Below are 25365 nucleotides of genomic sequence, written 5' to 3'. Positions count from 1 at the left end.
CTTAGCAATTATATAATTCACTCTCGATTTCTATGGGGTGATCGTTGATTCGGCCTATCACCCCATAGAAATTGAGAGTAAATATTGAAATTGTTTTAGTAGAATTTTTATTCATGCTTGCATGCAGTGTAAGGGCCTGAAATTTGAGCCCGATTACATGAGGTTTTAAAAACCGGGCTGGAAAGTTTAGCCCCGGCTGAAATTCGGCCCGGGATCAAATTTTCTTCGTGTGAACGCAAAAATCTTTTTAAGAAAATTTGTTTTGGAAGCCGAGCTAAAATCTCAGCCGCGCAAACCGGGTTGAAATTTCAGCCTGGGCTTAAATTCTCCATGTAATCAAACCCTAAGAAAATGTAATCAGACCCTAAGAAAATAAGAAATAAAGAAAAAAACTCAACTTATTAAATAACGATTTCCAGTTTTTTTCTTTAACTTGTAGTTTTTTAGCGAAATCGTGCTGAATTATCCGTTGAAATAAACAGCTGCATGTGTTCACACGCTCATCAGTTCATTTATTTTCATGTCATCAGAAAAGAAAATTAACCATCACCAAGAACAGCAGGCGTCCAGCTTGGCAGGCACAAGAATGTATGGCAGCCTACTATAGAGACAGAAATGAGGGGCTTACACCACAGATGGAACACAATCCAAAGCTGGCCAAAGACAGACAGCTGCGGTGGAAGACCTTTATGCCACTGTGCATAATGGGTAGTGAGTGAGTGTCTGTCGGAAATCGATAATAATATAAAATTTATATCGATTGGTATCGATTATCGGTTAATCGATTGATTACGCAGGAGATAAAAGAAGTGCAAACAGCTTTCCCCCTCAAGGTTTAACAGTAATAAAATAACTTCTAAGAATGAGTAAAGTGCCGAATTAGCACAATCCATTCCTACGAAACTCAAACACTTCCCAAGTGGGTCTTCAAAGTAATATTCTCTCAACTATAGTCTTTTCCGATATGACAGGCAAAAGAAAAAAACTGTTTGGAAAATTCATTCATTACCAATTTGTTGTTATTGTGGATAATTTAAAACTTTCAAAAAATTGATGTCCAAGGTAATAGTTTCGCACTTCGGGTAACAAATCCCATTGGAATTGCGGGCTCAGATTTGTTTTCCTTTTTGTGGCTTTGCCTTTGAGGGCTGCTCAAAAAAGGAATTAAAAGTAAAAAATCACGTGTCATATATTGGCGTGGCTCTTACATCCGGTGGAAACTTCCAACAGTTCTGGGCTCCCTTGAAACGTTCCCTCACAATACAACAATCCTCGACCACGCTTTGTATATAGCCAACTGGTCTGCCTCCTGCCAGTTGGGATTTGTAACCTTGTTATATTCATTGATAAATTATTTGTTTCCTCTGTTTCAGTGGCATGCCTGTAAACTAGCTATCTCGTTGAGATATGAAGCTAACTGCATGGCCACTATAAACACATATTTATTTATTTATTTTACAATGAACCATGGCCAAGCACATGTCATCAAGATATGAGAAAATTTACATCTTTATTCTTGTACTACCTTTCCGTGCTGTCTGTACCGAGCCTTCAACATGGCGCCGTAAACAGTTGCACAGCAACGATGTGAGATTGAGCCCTCGGCTTACGCGACATGCACAGCGGATAACATGCCTTTCGAGTTACTGCGCACGTATCCTGTTTTGTTGTCGCTGACTGTAAAGTACTCTTTGAGAGCAGAAGGATTTTTTTGTAAAGTCCCATATGATGCCATGGATCGACGGAATCTTGGAATAAAAATAACAAATTATTATCAAACTTTTATTACTATCATGTGTTTAATCAATATTTTTTACCCAGGGTTTTATATCACAAGTCAAAACTGAAGGAGGAAGGATGATGTTTATTTTGTTTGCATTTGGTATTACCTTGATCGTAATATGTCACAATTCCCCGCACTTTTCATACTAACGCGGGTTAACCGTGGTTGCACTTTTCGCCAAAAAAGTCCGTTCATGGTGAGAAAAGGCAGTATTGGAGTAAAGAAATCAGTGTTCTAAATAAAACTTTAAAGTAGAGGTGTAAATGTCATATTTATTAATTTATATTAATGTTGAAGAAAGAGCCAAACATGCAAAAATGTCAATTAAAGTTAATTTTTAAAATCTGGTTCCGGGCACCATGGATTATTATTTAACAGTTATTTTTTTATATCGTATCGGCAATGAAGTCTGGAACGAAGCTAATACCTTTCCCGTACGGATAACAGGATGAATGAAGAATTACAAGAATATTGCTGTCATTTAAATTGACCAATGACTTTTAAAGACGGGAGAGATTACAAAAAATGACAAAGACAATAGTTTTGTTCACCCTGGTTAGGTTACATGTTATTGGCGCCACGTGGTTAAACTGTTTTCTACATTTCACTTAATTACTGTCTTTTTTTTATGTTACGTTACAACTATGTCATCTAATACGATTAATATGTCAAATATGAGGCGTGATTAAATTGATTTCAGTGTCTTTGTTTAAATTAAACGTTAATTGATTGTCTACTCCAAAATGTTCCTGATAAGCCAGAGGCTCGCGTGACTTTAAGCACACCACGCATACACATCAACACATGTTGTGCCACTGTTGCCATCTTCACTGCAGTCAATCCAATCCTGTCCGTACCATATCTGCAATTCCTGGTTGCGTGACACATTCAGCTGATTGGACAGGACGGGGAAAACAAGCTCTGGAGATGTGTGGTCAGTGCCATCAAGACTGTAAAAGTGATTTTTGCTGCCACAAACACTGCGTGCTTTCAAGTCTCCAGCAGGAGGCAGAACGGCTTCTTTATTGGCATTTGTGATGATAGTCAGTAGATCGTTATTGCCATACGCTGCCGAATTTCTACAGACCCAGTAGGATGCACTATCAACTGGGTTGCATTTGATCGACCCTGATTTGTGGACGAGCTTCATTGTCTTAAGACGTCCACTCTTTGTGATGTTGAAGGCACCATACTGGTTGTCTCGCGCTCCAAAGCAAACAGGCTCAGTGTTTATCTTCTGCCAGTTATCTTAAATTTTAACCAAACGAAAACACCACATCACTCCTAACTAAAGTTGTGATCTCCAAATCTAGTTGAAAGCTCAGTCCAATTCACTATCACTTGAAAGAATTGAAAACAAAAAGTTCCCGAAAGAAGGCTAGCCGGGTAAAGAATAATATATAGTTAGATGCCCAGTAAAGAGTAAGAATTAAGGAGGGCAGCGTAGCCGAGTGGTTTAGGGCGCTGGTGATGTAATCGGGAGGTCTCGGGTTCAACCCCTCAACCCTGCCACTAACTGGATTTTTTTCTCGGTCGTCCCGAGTTTACATCGTCGGTCACGCTCTGTATAAAGCGAACTTCAGTTGTCTGCCTCCTGCTAGTTTGGATTTTTAACTATGTAAAGTTCATTAAAAATATTTGTTTTCTCTGTTTCAGTGGCATGCCTATAAACTAGCTATCTTGAAGAGATATTAGGCTAAATGCATGACCACTATAAACAACATTTACATTTGCAAAGAATAGCCGTATGTTTGATGTTAATAACATTTCTGCAAGAAGTTATACACCAGACACTGATACCCCAATACATTCGAAAATGGAAATGCTACACGCTAAATCTAAGAAAATTCAAAATAATATTTTCAGCCTAAAATCGTCGAAAAAATAAGAATATTCAGTCTGTTCCTCTTAGAAAAAAAGAGTAAAGTGTATAATGTGTTTACTCTGAGACATTGGCCCTGCTGCATTATGGTCATCCCCTAGAGTAATTTATACCAGAAATAAAACACTTTTTCCGTCTTCGTGTACGAACACAAAGAATGCCTCGTAGACTACGGGCAATCGCGCGCTGTCAGGCTCTTTTCGCCATTATGGAGGCGTTGAAGGGTTATGCCATACCTTCACAGCGAGCCATGATTGTCTGACCATTCCCATCAGAGTATATCCAGTAATCCCCGTTAACCATCTCATTTCCTTCACTGGCCTTGATCTCACTGCAAGATTGGGCAGGAAGCTCCGGAATAGAACCAAGAGGAACTGCGTGATTAGAAAATAAAGCTCCGTAAAAATCGATGGCAATTATAAAATTTGCAAGATCATGCTGGATTAAATGCAAGCAAGAAAAATATACAGTTAAATCAGATATACTTTCTAGTTTAGGGTACAATTACTACTACCTTAGAGTCGTGTTAATTTATATTTTAGCAGGGGTCTAATTCTCGCGCCTTTGTCACTGCAGACTTGGATATGAGAGCGAGGTTGCAAATAGCGATCACACAAGATGTGACCGTTAGTGGGATGCACAAAACTTGGCCTCAAGGAATACTACAAATGTGATTAAAAACCCTTAATGTCGCTTCTTCGCATTCATGTAGCGTGACACTAAGGTGTCATCTAAAGACAAACTCCAGTTTTTTGGGGCCTTCAAAATGGCTGAGTCGCCGCGTTGGATAAAATAAGTAAACAAGTAAAATTAAGCGTACCTCTGTTTTTTGCCTGTTTTACGTAGTACCTTGTGCGATCCGGCAAAAAATCTTCCGGTCTTGCTTCCTTGGTTCGATTATTCAGTTCGCAAACGTTTTGACCAATGATGACGTTGTAGCTTTGACACGTGACTTCTTCAGCGCACTTGAAATAGCAACCTTCGTGCCATCCAATCTTGCACGTTTTAAACGTGTGACCTCTGAGGAACATTCCTCTTATGGAATATGTCGCTGAATTACCACATTGGCTAGCAGATTCAAATATACCAATCCGGGACATCAGGAACGCAAGTGAAAGCCAACACTTTGGATTCATATTGGATTGAGTGCGTCAGTGTCTTTGCTACGAGCAAAAACAAATACAGCTTAACAACAATGTTTAAAAGGGGATGTTATTGATATTTGTTAACACTGCTATTGACATTAAAGGTGTGTTTTTCTTAGCTTGGTCTTCTTCAGAAATTGACCAAAGTAGCTAAAAAACTCAGTTATTGTAAGGCGACTGTTTGAAGTAACTTCAAACATATACATTTGGTATACTTCATTTTCAAGGCAGAGCCTAAAAGAACCCGATACCAGATATTCTCATCGTCTTACGTACTGTTTTTGTTAACAAAGGGAACTTGAATTTAGTTTCCCCTTCCCAGTTATCTCATTAGTTATTAATGATGTTGCAAGAATTAGGTATCGTCCAGCACGTAATTTACGATTGCCGAATATTTGTGTTCGGTAATGTGTTGGTGTAAAATTCAGCAATCGTATGGCATTTAGAGGAACATGGTCTATCGAAGTCTGATTTGGAAGACAAACAATCCTCTGTTTTAAAAACATGCAGATCGAAGTTTGATTTTTTAGTTGATGTCATGCTTTGCATTAAGCAATTGACCCCTGAGTTTAATACTTAGAAAGATTCATTTCGCGCCAAACTCTTTACGTGACTTTGCGTGCAAGTACCTTATTGCTTAATCAGAGTCTTAGGAATATTCTTTTACATTTGCATTGGTACCCAATTTTAGTCATTTTGAGTTGATAATGACGTTAAACAAACATCGAAAAGTCAGGCATTTAAAATGTTTAACCAAATTGGTTTTAAGCTTTTTAATATTATCGCAATGTTTTATAGTTAATTTTTTTTAAACCAGTCCTTTGTTTCAAATTATGATAACGAATACGAAACAAAGGAAAGAAGGAATCAATCTAGTTTGAAAACATTTTAAACCAAGGATAAATTTAATTTAACCACACCAAATACAAGTTCATTCTGTTCCTAATCAAAATCCCTTTTTCTTTTTTTGGCTTTGTTTTTTCCCCTAAGATAAACAAACAATATGTTTTTATTTTTAATTTTTAAAAAAAAAAAAAAAAAAAAAATTTTTTGAGCGACAACTCCAGTCTCATTACGCCTCTTGGTTCAATATACTAGCCAGCAAGTTTACTTCAATTTTTTGAGGTGTCCGCTTTAAAAACGGCGTTTGTATAAGAACACTCTGTCGGTAGCAGAGGTTTTGTAAAAGTGAAAATGATTCGAAGACACCGGTCCGACATTAATATGTATTCTTTACATACATCAGGAAATAAACCCTTCATTTCCACGTCTGTATAGAAAGATCCAATTACACGAGGTGATTTTTTCTTACCTTTTTGCGAATCAGTGATTCCAAATCCGGAGAGTTTCTTTCTTTTGATATCTTTAGATTATTGTTAAAAATGAAACTTGAAATAAACATGCTGCTACGCGCCACTGTTTCTTTATCATTATTATTACTTTTTCTTTTGACATTTCATAATCTGTCAATCAATCAAATGACGGAAGTTTAAAAAGGATCTCAAACTTCCCAGCAGGTCAAATCCGCAATGTCGGTTAAAAAAAAAAGTTAGTCAAATTCCTGACGCGGTTTTTTATCCAGTGCATTAGTTTTGCTGTAAGCGAATAAAATCAATTGTGAAAAGGCGACTATTTGTGAAATGCTTCATAAAAGTACCTCATTTCAAAGGCAGAAAGTCTCAAGGTGAAGTTAAAAAAGTGCTCAGCAAAGAGATATTAAAATTGATGTATTGATTTCCACATTCTTTAATCTTATTGGCTTTGTTGGTCATTTATACAGCAATATATTTTTCCAATCAACATGTTCTTTGTTATTGAATTATTAAATTACTTTTGTATAATTTCTGTTTTGACAGAATGTCTTTTACCAGAGAAGAAGCTGGAGAATTGGAAAATATAACACTTGCCTCCTGTTTTTGCTCTAGCTGCTTTAATTTAGTTTTAATATTTTATACCGATACATCAGGTCTTAGCGCGTTGCGGTTGTTCTCAAATCGTTGCGTGGGTTGGTAACAAAGTTATAATGATGTTAAAAACCAGTTTTTACTTAGGGAAAATTATTGGGGATAAAGTTATGTGGAAATGTAGAAAACACCATTCTGCTGCATTATGAAGGTCGTGTTGCCATAAGACTAACACGTATATTGTCGAACAGTTTAGCAATTAAATAATTCACCATCGATTTCTATAGGGTGATCGTTGATTCCTCGGCCTTATTAACAATCACCCTATAGAAATTGAGAGTAAATATTGAAATTGTTTTACTAGAATTTTTATTCATGCTTACAGTGTAAGGGCCTGATTACATGGCGAATTTCAGCCGGTCTGAAATTTGAGCACGATTACACGAAGTTTTAAAAACCGGGCTGAAATTCGGCCCGGGATGAAACTTTCTTCGTGTGAACGCAAAAATCTTTTTAAGAAAAATAGTTTGGAAGCTGAGCCAAAATCATAGCCGCGCAAACCGGGTTGAAATTTCAGCCTGGGCTTAAATTCGCCACGTAATCAGACCCTAAGAAAATAAGAAATAAAGAAAAAAAAACTCAATTTTATTAAATAACGATTTCCAGTTATTTCTTTAACTTGTATTTTCTTAGCGAAATCGTGCTGAATTATCCGTTGGAATAAGCAGCTGCATGTGTACACACGCTCATCAGTTCATTCATTTTCATGTCATCAGAAAAGAAAATGAATCCATCACCAAGAACAGCACTACACTGGCCACCTGGCAGGCGTCCAGCTTGGCAGGCCCAAGAATGTATGGCAGCCTTCTATAGAGACAGAAAATAGAGGCTTACACCACCGATGGAACACAATTCTAAAGCTGGCCAAAGACAGACAGCTGCGGTGGAAGACCTTTGTTGTTGCCCCACATGCTACTGTGCATAATGGGTGGTGAGTGAGTGTCTGTCGGAAATCGATAATAATCGAAAAATTTATGTCGATTGATTTATCGATTATCGGTTAATTATGCCTGCGATAAAAGAAGTGAAAACCGCTTTTCACCTCAACACTTTTTGTCAACAGTAAAAAAATATCCTCTAAGAATGATTAAAAAGCTAAAATATCTTTCGTGAAATCAATCCATTCCTACAGAACTAATAAAAACTTCTAAGCAATTTTTCAAAGTAATTTTCTCTCAATGATAGTCTTTTATAATGTGACAGGCAAAAGAAAAAACTGTTTGGAAACTTCATTGCCAATTTGTAGTCATTGAGGTTAACATTGACATTTTTCAAAAAATTGATGTCCAAGGTGATAATTCGCGCTTCTGGTAACAAAATCCCACTGGAATTGCGGTCTCAGACATCTTCTTTTTCCTTTTTGTGGCCTTGCCTTCGAATTTAAAGTAAAAAATCACGTGTCATATATTGGCGTGGCTCTTACATCCGGAGGAAACTTCCAACAGTTCTGGGCTCCCTTGAAACGTTCCCTCACAATACAACAATGAACCATGGCCAAGCACATGTCATCCAGATATGAGAAAATTTACATCTTTATTCTTGTACTACCTTTCCGTGCTGTCTGTACCTGCCCTTCAACACGGCGCCGTAAACAGTTGCACAGCAACAATGTGAAATTGTGCCATAGGCTTACGGACATGCACAGCGGATAACATGCCTTTCGAGTTACTGCGCACGTATGCTGTACTGTTGTCGCTGACTGTAAAGTACCCTTTGAGCGTAGAAGGATTTTTTGTAAGGTCCCTTATGATGCCATGGTCGGCGAAATCTCGGAGTAAAATTAAGTTAAACAAAATACAGTAGCTTAAAGCCTCGCTCTACTCATTTTGTCATAATCAAACTTTCATTAATATTAGGTGGTTAATCAATATTTTTTTACCCAGGGTTATATATCACAAGTCTAAACTGAAGGAAGAAGGATGATGTTTATTTTATTTGCATGTGGTATTACCTTGATCGTAATATGTCATAATTTCATGCACTTTTCATACTAAAAGCCTAACGCGGGTTAAACCGTGTTTGCACTTTCCGCCAAAGAAATAAATAATGGCAGTATTGTAGTAAAGAAATCAGTGTTCTTAATAAAAGAGTAGAGGCGTAAACGTCATGTTTATTAATTTAAATTAATGTGGTAGAAAAATTACAGGTCAGAGTAGCAAAACTACAGAAACATTTTTTTTAACTACAGAAAACTGCAAATAACAGAAAAAGCCAAACATGCAAAAATGTCAAGTACAGTTAATTTACCAAATCTGGTTCCTAGCACCATGGTTTATTATTTAACAGTTATTTTTCATATCTTATGGATACTGAAGTTCGGAACGAAGCTAAAACCTTTCCCGTACGGATAACAGGATGAATGAAGAATTACTAGAATATTGCTGTCATTTTAAGGGACACTGTCACGGGGATATTAATGCTTTTCGGTAAAAAGTACTAAAATTGGCAAGTAGGTCTTCTCGTACATGAAATGCACCTAGTACATCAAGCTGAAGATATAAAATTAATTGTTGTTGAAGGAAGAAGGGAGCCATAATAATTTTAAGGTGTTTTTCAAGTCCACAAGGACAAAACTTGAAAAAATCAGCCTGATTTTTTCAAGTTGAGAGCTAAAGTTCCTGATGGCATCACAATAATATCACTTGTTTATCGCTTCAGTACACTTGCGTCGTTATTTTTAACAAAATTAGACCACTATTCGTAATGTCCATGTCTTAGGCTCTTGAGGTTTTGAAGTGAAACTGGCGACAGTGTCCCTTCAAATTGACCAATGAATTATAAAAGACGGCAGAGATTACAGAAAATGACAAGACAATAGTTTTTTGTTTCACTTTGGTAAGGTTACATATGATGGGCGCCACGTGGTTAAACTGTTTTCAACATTTCACTAAGTTACTGTCTTTACATTTTATGTTACGTGTTAACTTTTATCCAATACGATTTTGTCAATATGAGGCGTGTTAAAATCGGTTTCAGTGTCTTTGTTTAAATTAAACTTAAATTGATTGTATACTCCAAAATGTTCCTGATAAGCCAGAGGCTCGTGTGACTTGCTTTAAGCATACCACACATACACATCAACACATGTCGTGCCACTGTTGTTTTCTTCACTGCAGTCAACCAAGTCCTGTCCGTACCATATCTGCAATTCCTGGTTGCGTGACACAGATAACTGATTGGACAGGTCTCGGAAAACGAGCTCTGGAGATGTGTGGTGAGTTCCATCAAGACTGTAATAGTATCTTTTGTTGACACACGCACCATTCGTCTGAATCATCAAGTCTCCAGCAGGTGGCAGGACGGCTTCTTTATTGGCATTTGAGATGATAGTCATTAAACCGTTATTGCCTTTGTATGCCGAATTTCTGCAGCCCCAGTAGGATGCACTGAGATCTGGGCTGCATTTGATCGACCCCGATTTGTGGATGAGCTTCATTGTCTTAAGACGTCCACTCTTTGTGATGTTGAAGGCACCATACTTGTTGTCTTGCGCTCCAAAACAAACAGGTTCTGTGTTTATCTTCTGCCAGCTCTCTATAATTTTGTCAGAAAAAGAAAATTTTTAACTTTTTACTTTAAATCGGTGCCATTTGAAACAAGCGCCTGATCGCAGGTTAGCTGGATAGCGAATAAATAATTAGGTGCCTTGTAAAGAATAAGCACCGCTAGGTTTACGGCACAATTACATTGCAATTACAACTAGACAGTGTTTTAGATATCAAAAATAAAACATGCAAGTTAAAAGTGAACGGAACATTATACTAAGTATAATACGTATCCTGTGACATATTGGTTCTCTTGCGTAATGGTCATCTGCCACTTTAGAGATATATCTTTTCTTATCTTGTGCATTAGTGTGGTCTAATTTCCAATTAGTTATGGAGGCGTTACAGGGTAATAAAACACTCTATCAATTTGATTAAATGGGCCAACCTTCACATGGAGCCAGGATTTTCTGGCCTTTTCCATCAGAGTATATCCAGTAATCCCCGTTAACCATCTCATTTCCTTCACTGGCCTTGATCTCACTGCAAGATTCGGCAGGAAGCTCCGGAATGGAACCAAGGGGGACTGCGTGATTAAAAAGATAAAACTCCTTAGACATCGATTTCTGCAAGATCATGATCATGTGTCGTGTTAATTTAGATTTTCGTAGAGCTCCAAATCTCAGGCGTAACTTTGTTTCTGCCGAAATGGTCACGAGTACGAGGTTGCAAATCGCGGTCAGATAAGACATCACTGTAAGTCTGTTTTGCCTGAAGAAATAGTACAAATTTGACGAAAAGCTTAAATGCCTTTACCTTGCTACTTTGCATTCATACAACGTATAACGTAAGAGTTTTTATCCTAAGTTGCGATACAGTTCATAGTCGACATCCTGCTCCCATAAATGGTTGTGGGAACAATCGATTGTGGCTTATTCTATCTCCTCACTGCCTGTCGGGAGAGGAAGATCAATGATATCATTCTTCTAGAAACGGAGATTTTGTTTTACAAGCAAAAATAACTCGTGATCGATACTGAATAGCATGTAATGTAACGTGAGAAAGTGATTATTGGCCCAAGATGTTTACCACCTAATGTATTTCATACGATGTTGGAACGATATTTATTGTTAACTGGATGCATGTATTTCTTTCGAATGTTTGCTATAGTTGTTGTGGCTTCCTCTCTAAATAAAGCGTTTTTTTTTAACACAGCAAGATTTTTTTTACTTCAACTCATTACTTAATTGGCTTAAACACATAAACTGTCATTAGGGGCCAAAATGTAGCTGTAACTTTCAAGCTGGCCCTGTTTTCGCGTTGCAAAAGAGAAAAAAAAACAAGGTTTATAAAACTGTACCTCTGTTATTTGTCCTCTTCATGTAGTACCTTGTCCGATCGGGCAAAAAATCTTCCGGTCTTGCTTCCTTGGTTCGGTTATTTAGTTCACAAACATTTTGACCAATGACGACGTTGTAGCTTTGACACGTGACTTCTTCAGCGCACTTGAAATAGCAACCTTCGTGCCATCCAATCTTGTACGTTTTAAACGTGTGACCTCTGAGGAACATTCCCCCAACAGAATATGTCGCTGAATTACCGCACTGGCCAGCAGCTTCAAATATACCAATCCGGGACATCAGGAACGCAACTAAGAGCCAGAACGTTGGATTCATATTGGATCGAGTGCGTCAGGGTCTTTGCTCTAGGCGATAAAAGAGCTTATGTTAAAAATAAGATGTTTAATAATAATATTTTTTAGTATTGTTGTCGAAATTGAAGGTGTGTTTTTCTTAGCTTGGTCTCTTTAAGATGGAGCAAAATGAACGAAGTGATTAAAATGTTTAAAAATTGTGTAATTGTAATCAGGGGATGACATAGTTTGTTTGTTGTTTGACGCTGACTGTGTTTTGATGTTACTTTTCAGGAAGTTTTGGATATTGTTCAAGCCTTCATCAGTTGAAGTTGGAAATCTCTTCTTGGATTATATGGTCTCTGTGTCTGGAACGTGTCCAGAGTTTCAAGGTTCTAACCTTTGCGCTTACAGCAGTAAACTGCCTTCAACTCCATTATCGCTCTTGGGAGCCGTGTAAGACTCAAGCTTTGTGTCCAGACTATGATAAGCTAACATTTCCAAATGATAAGCTAAGGTTTTCAAATGTAATGGCAAATTTTTCAAAGAACCTTAAAATTGTTGTTAAAATTGAGAAATATGACAATTTGACTGGTTGGGGTACTTGGTGTTATAACCAGTCTGCTAGTGGCAGGTGGCCTTCAGGTGAAGTGCAATATTGCATTATTTACCTGGAAATTTTGGCAGCCTTTCATGCTCTAAAGTGTTTTGTTTGTTATATGAAATCCATCCATTACTCTTGATAATTCTACTGCGGTAGCTTATATCAATAGCGGGGGAGGAAAACCAAAGTCTTTCCTTTTCGATTTGTTATCTAGATCTATTTAGGAATGATGTATGTGAAGGGACATTTATTTTTTTGTCCCAACATATCTCTGGCAAATTTTTACAAATCCACCATTTTGTCACGTGGATTTGGAGTGGCCCCTTCATAACAAGGTTTTTCGCAGGATTATTTCTCAACTTTTGTTCCAAAGACAGACTTATTTACAACTAGGCTAAATGTAAAGACTGATAAATATATCTCTTGGCATCCAGATACAGTTGCTATGGACTTTGATGCTTTTAATGTGATCGCATGGTTTAATATGAGTGGTTATGTCTTCACTTAATTTAGCCTGCTGCTTCGAGTGCTGGCCAAGATTATCAAAAACAAGGCATTTTTTTGCTAATGCCTAGTTTGGCCTACTCAGAGTTGGTATCTCGTTTGCTGCAGTTTTCAATAGATCAAGCATCTTTGAGGAACAAACTGGGATTAATGCTTGCACTGTAGCGTTTAGAGTTTTAGATAATGGCATGGATTAAAGGCCCATAATACGGGCATCTTTTTTTCAACTTGCGAAGTAGACATGAGTTCAACTTTGTGCAGCATGTTACCGCCACTTGCAATACGGGTAGTAATACGTGCAACAACAACACTTAACAACATGCAATGCAACAATGTTAAGAGACAAGTTAAAAGAAAAGGGCTGCCCCTATTACAGGGCCTTAAGTCAATGTTACAAACTGCAAGGATTGTCGAATCAGTATTTAAGGCCCAATGTGACAGATGTTCCAGATTATTAAATTTTTTTTAGATGGCGAATTGGTTTAGCGCGCGTACTTCTCGCAAACATTATCTAAGGGTTCACGAGAAGGATGTATTGAAGAGCCAAGTTCAATGTTGGGCCTATGTTAAAACTGCCGCCATTAATGTTATATTCTTGTACTTGTTATACAAGGGTCTTTGTTAGCCCCGGTTTTTTAAAATAGCATACCTATACCGTAATCAAATGCGGATGATATCGAAAGAAAAGAAGAAAATGAGACAAGAGGTACTTACCTTGAAGTGTAATTGCAGTTTCTTAGATATGTGGAGCATTACAGAATAATGATTTCCACCCTTGCTGACATGATAGTTTCTATTATTTTTTTCCTACCTTGCTGCTCGTAGAAATTGGCTAATTTTTTTCACTCCAGGAAAAACTGGTTCGCCAGACGAGATTCTGAGGCTTTTTGTTATCACTGATTTGCATTTGAATGGCTCTTTGAAATGCGACCGCTGAGCAGTTAGTTGGAATGAAGAGATGTAGAAGCATTACGGAGGCTGTTCATAAAACTTCCCCACATTTTCGGTATTAGTCTTTGCACTTCGTGAATACAATTGTATAATTGTTATTTTATAAAGATGAGCGGAGGCCGTCTCCCTGTAACCCCATTGACCACAACAACACAGAAATAATAAACCACGAGGGTTTGCCGGGAACGGAATCTTGGCAAGAAAAGTCAGCCTAACCTTTAGTCCTTAATTGTTCACATCGTAAGAACGAAACATGCTGAAACTTTTGGTATGGACCTAAACTATGTATGGAAAAGTATGGACCTTAGATATATTCTGTATGGTATGGTATGGATCTTAGATATATTCTGTATGGTATGGTATGGACCTTAGATATATTTTGTATGGTATGGTCTTAGATGTATTCTGTATGGTATGGTATGGACCTTAGATACATCTTGTTCTTGCTTGAGGTTCAAATCCATGCAAAGAAAATCCAAAAATGTTTAGAAAGTTGAAATTATACCATTCGTTTAATTTTCTCAATAATGGAAGTTTCCGATCTTTTAATTTTAGATATTTTTCACTGAAGTTTTAAGTGATATCAAGTATGACGCGAGTTTAGGCATAATATTTTTGCGGTAATCAGACAGACGGAGGAATAGATCAGTTTTACGAGCAAAGTTAATTGGGAAATCTGCACTTTGAAATCAGTATCAACAATCAATGACAAAAGTGTTGACACATAATCAATTAAGGCCCCATTTTATTGTTATTTGGATTAATTTTATCCTTTTACCCCACTTTTCCAACCCCTTTCCCCCAATCAATGTTGTAGTCTGTTTTAAGTGGCTCTTTGCCACAATTTTACAACATTGGATGGGGGGGAAGGGGGGTATCTTAGCAGACAGTCATGAAATTTAAAAACTAGTGGTAAATTTGCCATAAAACCAGCAGTGCGAAGTCAATGTGTCAACTCACTTTTTTCAAAGATTGTCTGAGGTCTATTTGCGTGAAAATAAAGGATATCCGTTACCTATCTTAGCTCTAACAGGGCTATTTTTTGAAAGCACGCTAAATGTGTGGCGTAAGAGTATTTTTGATTATTTGGAGTAAAAAATAATGTGTTAAGTTGAGAAAATAAAGACAAAACGGGTTCAGAACCCGTCCATGGTTCTTAGTACGTGGCTCTCTCGGGTCGTATTATTCATTTTCTTGTTTAAGAGCGTTAAGCGGGGCTTTTGTAGTGATACTCCAGTTGACTATGTTCGTATCAGTGTTACAAAGCAGCCGGCTCTGGCTGCTTCAATTTAATTTTAATATTTTATATGGATACATCAACTCAACTCCAGTTGATGCCGTAGAGAAAACTTGAAATTGTCACGAGCGAACTCCGCCACGCACCATTGACACAGACGATACGGTCGTTTCTTTCCCCGTTTTTACACAGTTTCGAACTTCTCTTACATAAACATCGCTAATATTTACCTTCCAAATGTTGCTGTCACAACCACTCAAGTTCAAAACGGATGCAATTGAAATTAATTGAAAATTCAGCGCCGCCATACGGCCAAAGTTTGTATCGATCTGTTTTCGTGGCAAACGAAAAAGTTGAAATTTCTTTGTTCTGTACTCGACATTTCATTGGCTGAAGCTAAAAATGTAGAAATCTTTTGTTTCAGTTCTGCTTTGTGATTGGTTAACTTTGTCTGGGTGACCCCGGTAGCCGCACTGTAAATAATGTTAATAAGAACAGTTACAGCTATAATTTTAATTTTCTAAAGCTAGATTGTGTTCTATAAATATTCTAAAGGTACCATGCAGCAACCAAATTGTGACTCGTTTGTCGTGGCGCTCCACGAGATACAACATTGGAACTGTCCCGCGTGTATTGCGTCATCCGGGATTCGGGATTCCCGAGAACACGTGCGATAAGAAAAGGGATTCGAGCCGCCATATTGGCATGATGTTGTGTTTATAAAGGAAAGAAAGTAAAAACTCGCCCAACGCGACATGGTAGCAGAGCGAGCGGATTGAAGACGAAAACAAAAACAAAGAAAGCCGTACCTATCGTTTGAAGCCGTTCATTTCATCCTCAGCCGAATAATTCTTTCCTCGCCGCCGTTATAGTGTTGTCAACAACATCAGCCTCGAATCTAGCCTGCGAGCAGGCTCTCTATTTGGGGGCAACGTGAATATTGAACTCTTCGAGCGCCGAAGGCGCAAGTCGGCGAGCGAAGCGAGCCGCTGGGCGTGCCCGCTTCGCCCACGCACTCGCGCGTTCGGCACTCGCGGGATCGCGCCTTTGGCGCTCGAGCAGTTCAATATTCACGTTGCCCCCGAATAGAGAGCCTGCTCGCAGGCTACCTCGAATCAGCCGAGTTGACGAATTGCCTTGAAACCTAGCCGCATCCTTCAGAGACATGACAGACTTGGGATCCATAAAGAGACAAATCGGAGCAAGGAAAAGACATGTTGTTCTTAACGTTGACACAGCAAAGGAAGTCAAACAGCGACCCATTGATGGCGATCTTGAAATAATCCTGGACGAAACTCGTGACAAACGCGATCAATTGCAGCAGCATTTAAGAGTGTATGAAAGTCTCCGAACGCAACTCGAAGACGCTGCAAAAGCCGTAGGAAAACGAGAGTATGAAAAAGTTATGGAGGATTATGAAGAATACTCCAATCTTGCCTTCGAAGCCGAACAACTTGTTGTGAGACTTTCGTCGAAACTGGACATGATTAAAGACAGAATGGAATTCAAACTTATAGACGAGGAAGTGTGAAAGTAAACATCGAACTGGAGGAGAAGATGCTTCAAATAGAGCAACAGAAAGCCGAGATCGAGCACCGAAAGTTGCAAATAGAAGCAGAGAGGCTCAACCTAGAGAAAGAAAAACTGAAGAAGAAAATTGAGATTGAAACAGCAAAAACAGGTACGAGCCTAACACTGTCAAATTACCAAAGCTCGATTTTAGCAAATTTAGCGGGAAATTATTGAAATGGCAGGAGTTTTGGGATTCCTTTGACTCAGCAATACACTCCAATGAATCTCTCAGCCCAGTAGAGAAAATGAATTACCTTAGAGCTAAATTTAAAGAGGGAGAAGCTCCAGAAGTAATCTCGGGGATAACCTTGACGAATGCTATTTATCAGGAAGCAATCAGACTGTTACAAAAACGCTTTGGTCAAAATGAGTATATCATCAATGCTCATTATACTAGTCTCATGGAGTTACCTGCCTCCTCAAGCCATACATCAGCCTTACGCACGAGCTATGACACAATAGAGAAACACCTAAGATTACTACAAGCCCTGGGGGAGGAAGTAAACACAAAAATGCTCGTATCCCTGATTATGTCAAAGCTACCCAAAGATGTGATTACTCACCTGACTGACCACAAAACAGATGATCACGAATGGTCAGTGCAGCTACTGAGAGATAAGTTGCATAGATACATCACCAATCGTGAAAATGCTGAGAGACAGTGTGGGACTCCCAAAGATGAAAGTAAACACCCTATTGGAAACATGTGGCCCACACTTCAGGACAGTGAACGTAAAACTACTACCGAAGCATTGTTTTCTGTTCCCAAACCTCTCAAAGATCAGAAAGTCAGAAGAAATGTCTGTATCTATTGCAATGGAAAACACTGGAGTGACGAATGTAGAAAGTACCCCACTGTGGCAGCCAGGAAAGAAAAGATAAAGGGACACTGTTTCATATGCCTAAAACAAGGTCATAATCAGAAAGATTGCACGTCTAACAAGGTGTGTGCTCATTGTCAGCAGAAGAAACGTCATCACAGAAGTCTTTGCATCAACAATTTTCCAGAGAAACCGGCAGCAACTGTTAACACAGTGACTGAACCGATCTCCACCACCATCACAGCAGAGAATACCCTGCTAGCTTCTGATGAGCATGTACTAATGCAAACAGCCACTGCTGAAGTAGAAGATCTACAAAAATCAAGAAAAGAGACTGTCCGATTACTTCTGGATACAGGTAGCCAAAGAACCTACATCACTGAACAGCTGGCAGAAAGACTTCAGTTGCCAATCAAAGTATCTGAGACCCTGACAGTCTACACATTCAGCTCATCCAAACCCAGACAGCTACAGACTCCTGTTACTGAACTCAGGCTGTTAACCAAAGATGGATCATCCCTGCATTTGAGAGTCGAGTCAGTGTTGTACCCAAAATAACTGGTACCCTGCAAAGAGCAAGCTTTGATACAAAGAACATTGAACACCTTCTTAAGGACATTACACTTGCTGATTCAATCCCCACTTCCAAAGAAGCCGCCAGCATAGAGCTACTGCCTGGAAATGACTATTATTGTGACATTTTCTCTGGTTACATATCAATGAAACAAGTTATTCCAGGATTGAATCTCATGGCATCCAAGTTGAGATGGATTCTGACAGGCAGAGTTAAGTCTCAAGAAGCTCAATTTGCTCCTTCTGTGTCAATGCTCACATACACATCCAGTCCAATCAGAGCACATCTTGCTGCACAAGAACTACCTATTGAACATACAACAACATTGGAAGAATTCTGGAAACTTGAAACACTCGGAATCAGTGAACCTGTGTGTGTGACTGATGATGATGAAGCCCTGCAGAAATTTAATGACACTGTCAGATTTGAAGATGGGCGTTACCAAGTAACCTGGCCCTGGGAAGAAGAGTCCCCCTCGTTGCCAACCAATTATGAACTGGCAATGGGAAGATCGAGATCTCTTGTCAATAGACTTGTGAGAAACCCAGAACACCTGACAAAATATGATGCAGTCATTCAGGACCAATTACAAAAGGGCATCATTGAAGTTGTACCTGATGAAGATTCCGCAAACACATTGAAGCATTACATCCCACATCATGAGATAGTGACACCCGAGAAGACCACCACAAAGATACGCATTGTCTTTGATGCCTCCGCAAAAACCAGAAAGGGAAGTCAAAGCCTGAATGAAAGCTTACACCGTGGCCCAATAATACTAGAAGATTTGTGCGGACTTCTGATGAGGTTTAGACTTAACAAAGTCGCCCTAGTTGCTGATGTCGAAAAAGCTTTTCATCAAGTGGGACTTCAATCTGAAGACAGAGACGTAACCAGATTTGTTTGGTTAAAAGATGCCACAAAGCCTACCCTGGAAAACAATGTTCAGGTACTGAGATTTACCAGAGTTCCATTTGGAATGATATCTAGCCCATTCCTGCTGGCTGCAACAGTCAAGTACCACCTGAACAGAGCAGATACTCCAGTAGCCAAGAAGATTTCAGACAACATGTACGTGGACAACATGATCACAGGAGTTGCCACATCAGAAGAAGCAGACGAATTCTACAAAGAAGCAAAGTGCCTTTTCCAGTCCTCATCAATGAATCTCCGTGAGTGGGCATCAAACTCTCAAGACTTCCTCCAGAGCATCCCAGAAAGTGACCGAACAAGTGGAGACACTATGAAAGTCCTTGGAACCACCTGGAACATGAAAAGTGACACAATTATTATCAATGGATCTCATCACACTTCATCCTTTCAAGTCACTTCCAAAAGAGAAGCATTGCAGTCTATCAGCAGAATTTATGATCCATTAGGTTTCTTCTCTCCAGCCACACTCAATGGAAAACTATTCATTCAAGAACTATGGAAACAAGAGTTAGACTGGGATGAAACACTCAATGAATCACAACAGCAAGAGTGGTACAAGCTGCATGAAGACCTTAGCCCACTGTCCTCCCTATCCATACCAAGATACATCGAAGGAAATGAATACAAACTGTTCTGTTTCACTGATGCTTCAGCCAAGGCATACTCAGCAGCTGTATACCTGTACTCCGCAGTGGGCAAAACCGCCAATGTTAACCTGGTATTCGATTCGCAGTGTGTTCTCTACTGGATGAAAAGCCACAAACCCCTACCCGTATTTGTCCAGAACAGGCTGAAAGAGATAACCTCTCACAAAGATATCAAGTTCAGATATGTCACCACAACCCAGAATCCAGCTGACTTAGCCACCAGAGGTGTTTCCACAGAAGAACTTATTAACAATCAATTGTGGTGGCATGGACCATCTTGGCTCGGTGATCAAGAGACCAAGTGGCCTTCGTGGGACTTTCAGCAAATTGACGAAAACACATTGCAAAAGATGGCCAAACAGCCTGCTGGTCCGCAGATTATGTATGAGACCTCATCCCTGAATGGAATAGATCGCCCGAAAGAGCAACCTGACAAGCCATTTTCCCCGTTTGGACTGAGTGAAAACACTTATTCATCCCTAACAAGACTTCTCAGAGTGACTGCATGGTGCTGGCGATTTATTCACAAACTTCAAAAGAAGAGCACAGAGAAAGGAGAACTTAAAGCTGAAGAAATCAACCAAGCGAAAACCATGTGGGAAAGACATGTCCAGAACAGCAGTTTTGCATCAGAGATCAAAGCAATCAAGAATAATACAAGAAACAATCTGAAGAGTCAACTAGGACTGAAAGTAGATGAAAATGGAATCCTTCGTTGTCATGACAGGTTGATCAGAGAAAACCTCCCAGAAAGTACCTTCTACCCCAAGCTTCTACCGAAGAACCACGCCTTTACAAGCTTAGTCATCAACAGCTTTCATGAAAAGTTGATGCATGCTGGAGTATCCCATACATTGTCAGCTATCAGAAGAGAATTCTGGATACCACAAGGACGCGCAACAGTGAGAAAAGTTCTCCTGAACTGTCGAAGATGTAGAAGACATCAAGGAGGCCCATACAGAATGCCCCAGATGGCTCCATACCCAGTCTCAAGAATAGAAGAATCATCACCCTTTACATATACAGGCCTTGACTATCTGGGACCCTTGTATGTGAAAATGAATGGCCAATCAGCAACACAAAAGGTGTGGGTCTGCCTATTTACCTGCTTAGCAGTCAGAGTTGTTCATTTAGAAATCATTAATGACATGTCTGCAGAAGAATTCCTCTTGTGCCTTAGAAGATTTATCTCCAGGCGTGGCAAGCCGAAAGAGATTATATCGGACAATGCCTCACAATTCAAGCTAGCGAAGTCCACTGTTGATGAAGCATGGAAGTTTGCCACCACTAGCCCTGACATGCAAAGCTATCTTGCCAATGAAGAAATCAAATGGAGCTTCATCATTGAACTGGCCCCCTGGATGGGTGGCTTCTATGAACGTCTTGTGGGACTTGTGAAGCAGGCTCTTCGAAAGAGTATTGGAAAGATCTGTTTGAACATTGTCCAATTAGAAACCATTCTTACAGAAGTCACAGCTGTTCACCAAGAGGAACCTGGAAGTTAGGAATGATCGAAGAACTACTTACAAGCAATGATAATGAAGTACGAGCAGCTACAGTCCGAACAGCATCAGGAAAGTTGCTGAACAGACCATTGAACTTTCTGTACCCTTTAGAATGCTCGGAAGTGAGTGAAAAACCAACAGAATCAGACGAACCTGTTGTTGACGGAAAAGCAGATGAGACAAGCAAGCAGAAGAGTACAGATGAAACTACTGAGAAACGCCCTAAACGCAGATCTGCAATCAAAGCAAGACAAAAACTAAACGAACTATTGAACACTTAGTCAGATGCATGTTTAAGTCCGTATATTTATTTTTGTTGAGTTTTCTTCACTGTATATATTTAAGATAGGCTTCAGAAAGACATTGTCAGTTTTCGTTCGATGTGCCATACAACAAAACTTGCCTCGGGAGTGTCGTGGCGCTCCACGAGATACAACATTGGAACTGTCCCGCGTGTATTGCGTCATTCGGGATTCGGGATTCCCGAGAACACGTGCGATAAGAAAAGGGATTCGAGCCGCCATATTGGCATGATGTTGTGTTTATAAAGAAAAGAAAGTAAAAACTCGCCCAACGCGACATCGTTTGCTTACTTTGTGAACTCAATGAAGAATGGGCAAGCAAGCAAACATGATTCTATGTTTCGAACGACACTAAGATTGAGACTCACAAACAATATTCTAGCTTCCCAGAATTTTTTTTCTGTAAGCGAAGCGAAACCCCCTTAAGAGGAAGGAGAGTCAAAAAGACATTTTAAAGTGTAAAAGGTACTATCATATTTTTTATTCTTTTTTATTTTTTTATTGTCTGGAACAGAGTACCCATTTTGCAATGTTTGTCTGGAACAGGGTCGCAAATTCAGCCTTTTAAGTCTCAGCGACACCCCCGTGGAATATTTTGGGGATTACCCCCGCCCCTCATCCCCGGTAAAAAAGAATAAGGAACTATATTTATATTTATAAAAAATGATTCATTTTTTTCTGCGTAATCAAATAATCAGATTGAGACTCAAACAATACCTGGTACAACTACACGAAGCCCGAGCATTTTACATTTCACCCTTTATGGTTACTTTTTTACACGGTGGCAGTAGGTTTAGCACTAGCCCCCCTCCCCCCCCCCCCCGCGGGGGATACCCAAAGAAGTTTTGTACGGGGAGGCTCCGCCCCGAGCTCTTACCCCTTACCCTTTTATCTACCATTTTGCCAGAAATTGTACCCCTTTCGTATACCTTTTAAAGAAAAAAGGTACCCCTTTTATATACCTGAAAGTCATGGTATAGACTTAAAACATGTATTTTCTACTGGTATGCAGTCAATACAGTTCATTAACAGGTTTTTGGTTATTTATTTCGCTGTGTATGACACGCCGCTTGGGCGTGTCCCTTGGGTATCTCTGATTGGTTTGATAAGGTATTTATAGACTGTTCAGAGTTGTTCAGTCCTCTCGCTTTCGCATTCCATGCTGACATTGAAGTTGTAAACCCGAAGTTTTGAGTAATCCTATGGTTGCAGCAAGAGTCTTCAAATCCAGAGTTAGTCAATTAAGTGTCCTCCCTGTTCAAGAATTACCTCTCGCGTAGGTTGGATTGCCTGAGCATCCAACCATCATTCCCTTGGTGTGTATTTTTTGCAGTATTGAAGAAGAAAATAATTTACGTTCGTTTGAGCGTAGCGAATTAGAACGTAAATGACATTTTCTTGTCATTTACAAGTAGCGCTTCATAGATTGAAATAATACAGCCAAAAATTGCATCTGTTTTAAATGTTTTAATTAAAGGCTCTTTCAAAAACCTAAATGATAGATTTCCATACCCTTTCGTATACCTAAAATTGTGAAATCCCTGCCCTTTTATATACCTGAAGCCTGAAAAAGGGACCCCTTTCGGGCGGAGCCTCCCCGTATAGGCCATTATAGGGAGTAACCCCCCCGGGCACTAGCCAAAAATGTGGAAAAAACTCACCTTTTTCGCCACTCTCGATTTCTGCTTGTTAAAAAGCTGGAATGGATCTGTTTAGCTGTACCATACTGTACGATTAAGTAGAGAACACGTTCCACTTGAAATTGAATCTAAAAGATTTCTCGATGTCTAGAAAAGGTCAGAAAACCAAGAGGCTAACATCCTTCAACCGGCGGACATTTCTCTCCCTTCTCGAGGAGCTCCTCGACAGGTATCCGGTCACCTCGCCACCAAAACTCAGGGTGTATTCCTCGTTCTTTAATCCACGAGCTGAGGCGACTTCGTTTAATTTGGTGGCGAGTTGTTTGGTCTGGTTGGTGGTAGCCTGCGTGGCAGGCGCCGTTAATTTCTAGCGCGCGTATGGGAGAAACGCGAAAGGTATCTAGTACCTTCCTCGCGCGGCCTTCTCGCGATCGCGCACTCTTTTACGCGCGCTAAAAAACTACAGACGTGTACAGGCCCGCAAATGATCCCGACCCGCAAAAAATCCTGGGACCGCAAATGATCCCAAATTGGACCGCAAATGATCCCAGTGCCGGAAATGATTTGTGTAAATGATACAACAGAATACTTGGAATGGCGTGGACTTTGAATAGTCTCTGGATGTATATTTATAAAAGACAAGTGCCTCGGGCATAAAAGCAACGATAAAAAGCGGCGAAAGTAACGCGCGAAATAACATGTGACTATCTAAATAAACATGAATCTTTGAAGACGCCTCGCCTCTGTTGTTTAATTAACCACTTAGAATGTTTTTCCTGTACAATGCTGCCTAGGTAGACGAGCTTTCTTTTCCTTGGAAGCGCACAAGATTTCTATATGCGAATTTTGGAGATTATGACAGATTTGTAGTTTATTTTGAAACCATTATTTGTAAACACATTTTCCTTCACAATTCGTTCTTGCAAATATTAAATGAAATACGATTGAATTATTACCACCACAGCGTTTATGGCTAGATTTATTTGCATACCGCACGCGTAGAGCTGTCAACTTTTGCACGTGCAAATTTCTTACTGTCAATCAATCTGTACTGAAAGCTACGCGAAAATGAAGTCAGTTTTTTAGAAAAAATTTTCAGTTGCCTTTAAGCTCCAGAACATTGTGAAAATCCTGTGTCATAATTTATTTCAGTGACTTGATAAAGACATTCAAAGAAGAAAAATAAACCACAGATTTCGGAAGAGAGCTCAGTAACAAGAGTCGGAGATCGATATGATTGAAATCAGCAACAAAACTCAACTTTCTTCCAGACTTTTCGTCAAGACATTGTCGCTATGAACGCGGCGTGACTGCGTGTAAATGAATGGCTATCAGCTAAAAACATTGCCGCAAATAAATCATCCCTTGATAAGAGTTCATATTTCTGTTGGTTGGTGCCACGTTTTAGGTGTATATTTATCAGCTATCAGTCGATAAAGTTGTGGTTTTGAATTTAAATCGTTCAAATACGGTACATTCTCTCGCGTTAATTGTTTTTCTTATTGTTGTGTTGTATTATTCAAATAAAGAAATGGATTAAATAAATTTAAATCCCCTGTCCAAATTCTTTAGTCCGCGCATATCCATGATTTACGGTTAGGCGACTGTTTCCGGTCCGGTGATCATATTTTGTGGTTCAGTTTGGGGATCATTTCTGGTCCTGGGATCATTTGCGGTCCAATTTGGGGATCATTTGCGGGCCTGTACAGACGCCTGCTACGCAGGCTAGGTTGGTGGCGAGGTGACCGACATTCTCCGAAAATCGCCACGTGATAATTTAATTAATTTAGCGTCGCCTGCGCAGACAGTGAAGAACGAAGACCCTGGGTACTAGATGCGTAGGACAGCGGGAGTTTTTAAAATTGTGGCTAAACAAACCCTACCTTCACGCATCACAGGTAATATTAAACGTCTCTATAAAAACTCCTATCATGCCTTTCATTTCAAGACTGTTCAATTTTGACGTGTATGCCTCGTGTCCCCAGGAAATCGCTATTTCAGGGAGTTCTGGTATGCCTTGGTCATTTTGGGGAGCAAGCTCTGCCAAGTATGTAAGCTTTAATACGTGTTTTGAAAGCTAAATGTGATCTTTCTAAGATTTAAATAAAATAGCTTGTTTTATTTTACATTTTATTTAATGAAGTTCATGTCGACACCAGTCACTTGAGCCAAGATCAGTGATC

General features: G+C 39.4%; 3 protein-coding genes across 3 annotated transcripts; 2 read left to right on the top strand and 1 right to left on the bottom strand.

Annotated features, from left to right (window-relative positions):
- Window positions 1–2461: 2461 nt before the first annotated feature.
- Window positions 2462–12409, bottom strand: LOC144630273 (uncharacterized). Its single transcript, XM_078488611.1, has 5 exons — window positions 11620–12409; window positions 10708–10845; window positions 9868–10308; window positions 3902–4039; window positions 2462–3031 (listed from the first exon to the last, which is right to left on the bottom strand). The coding sequence occupies exons 1-5, from the start codon at window positions 11933–11935 to the stop codon at window positions 2559–2561; spliced, it is 1506 nt and encodes a 501-aa protein (XP_078344737.1). The 5' UTR covers window positions 11936–12409; the 3' UTR covers window positions 2462–2558.
- Window positions 12410–17005: 4596 nt separating this feature from the next.
- On the top strand, window positions 17006–18139 carry LOC144629631 (uncharacterized). The gene has a single exon (XM_078487864.1). It carries the CDS (start codon window positions 17006–17008, stop codon window positions 18137–18139), a length of 1134 nt encoding a protein of 377 aa, XP_078343990.1.
- Window positions 18140–18300: 161 nt separating this feature from the next.
- LOC144629630 (uncharacterized) lies at window positions 18301–21240 on the top strand. Its single transcript, XM_078487863.1, has one exon. The coding sequence runs from the start codon at window positions 18301–18303 to the stop codon at window positions 21238–21240; it is 2940 nt and encodes a 979-aa protein (XP_078343989.1).
- The last annotated feature ends 4125 nt before the right edge of the window (window positions 21241–25365 follow it).

The sequence above is a fragment of the Oculina patagonica genome, chromosome 11, assembly GCF_052425735.1.
Source record: "Oculina patagonica isolate OP01 chromosome 11, crgOcupat, whole genome shotgun sequence".
Taxonomy (NCBI): Eukaryota; Metazoa; Cnidaria; class Anthozoa; order Scleractinia; family Oculinidae; genus Oculina; species Oculina patagonica.
The sequence above is the reverse complement of the archived record's forward strand: the minus strand, read 5'-3'. Positions and strand labels throughout refer to the sequence as shown.

What these genes read in the sequence shown, in the direction of transcription:
- LOC144629631 (XM_078487864.1), top strand. Translation starts at nt 17,006, where the DNA reads ATGAATTACCTTAGAGCTAAATTTAAAGAGGGAGAAGCTCCAGAAGTA.
- LOC144629630 (XM_078487863.1), top strand. Translation starts at nt 18,301, where the DNA reads ATGAAACAAGTTATTCCAGGATTGAATCTCATGGCATCCAAGTTGAGA.
- LOC144630273 (XM_078488611.1), bottom strand. Translation starts at nt 11,935, where the DNA reads ATGAATCCAACGTTCTGGCTCTTAGTTGCGTTCCTGATGTCCCGGATT. An exon ending in CAGTGAAGAAAACAACAGTG is followed by an intron (nt 4,040 to 9,867) that starts GCACGACATGTG and finishes CTAATCACGCAG; the next exon opens with TTCCTCTTGGTTCTATTCCG. An exon ending in AATCATGGCTCGCTGTGAAG is followed by an intron (nt 3,032 to 3,901) that starts GTATGGCATAAC and finishes TTAAAATTTAAG; the next exon opens with ATAACTGGCAGAAGATAAAC.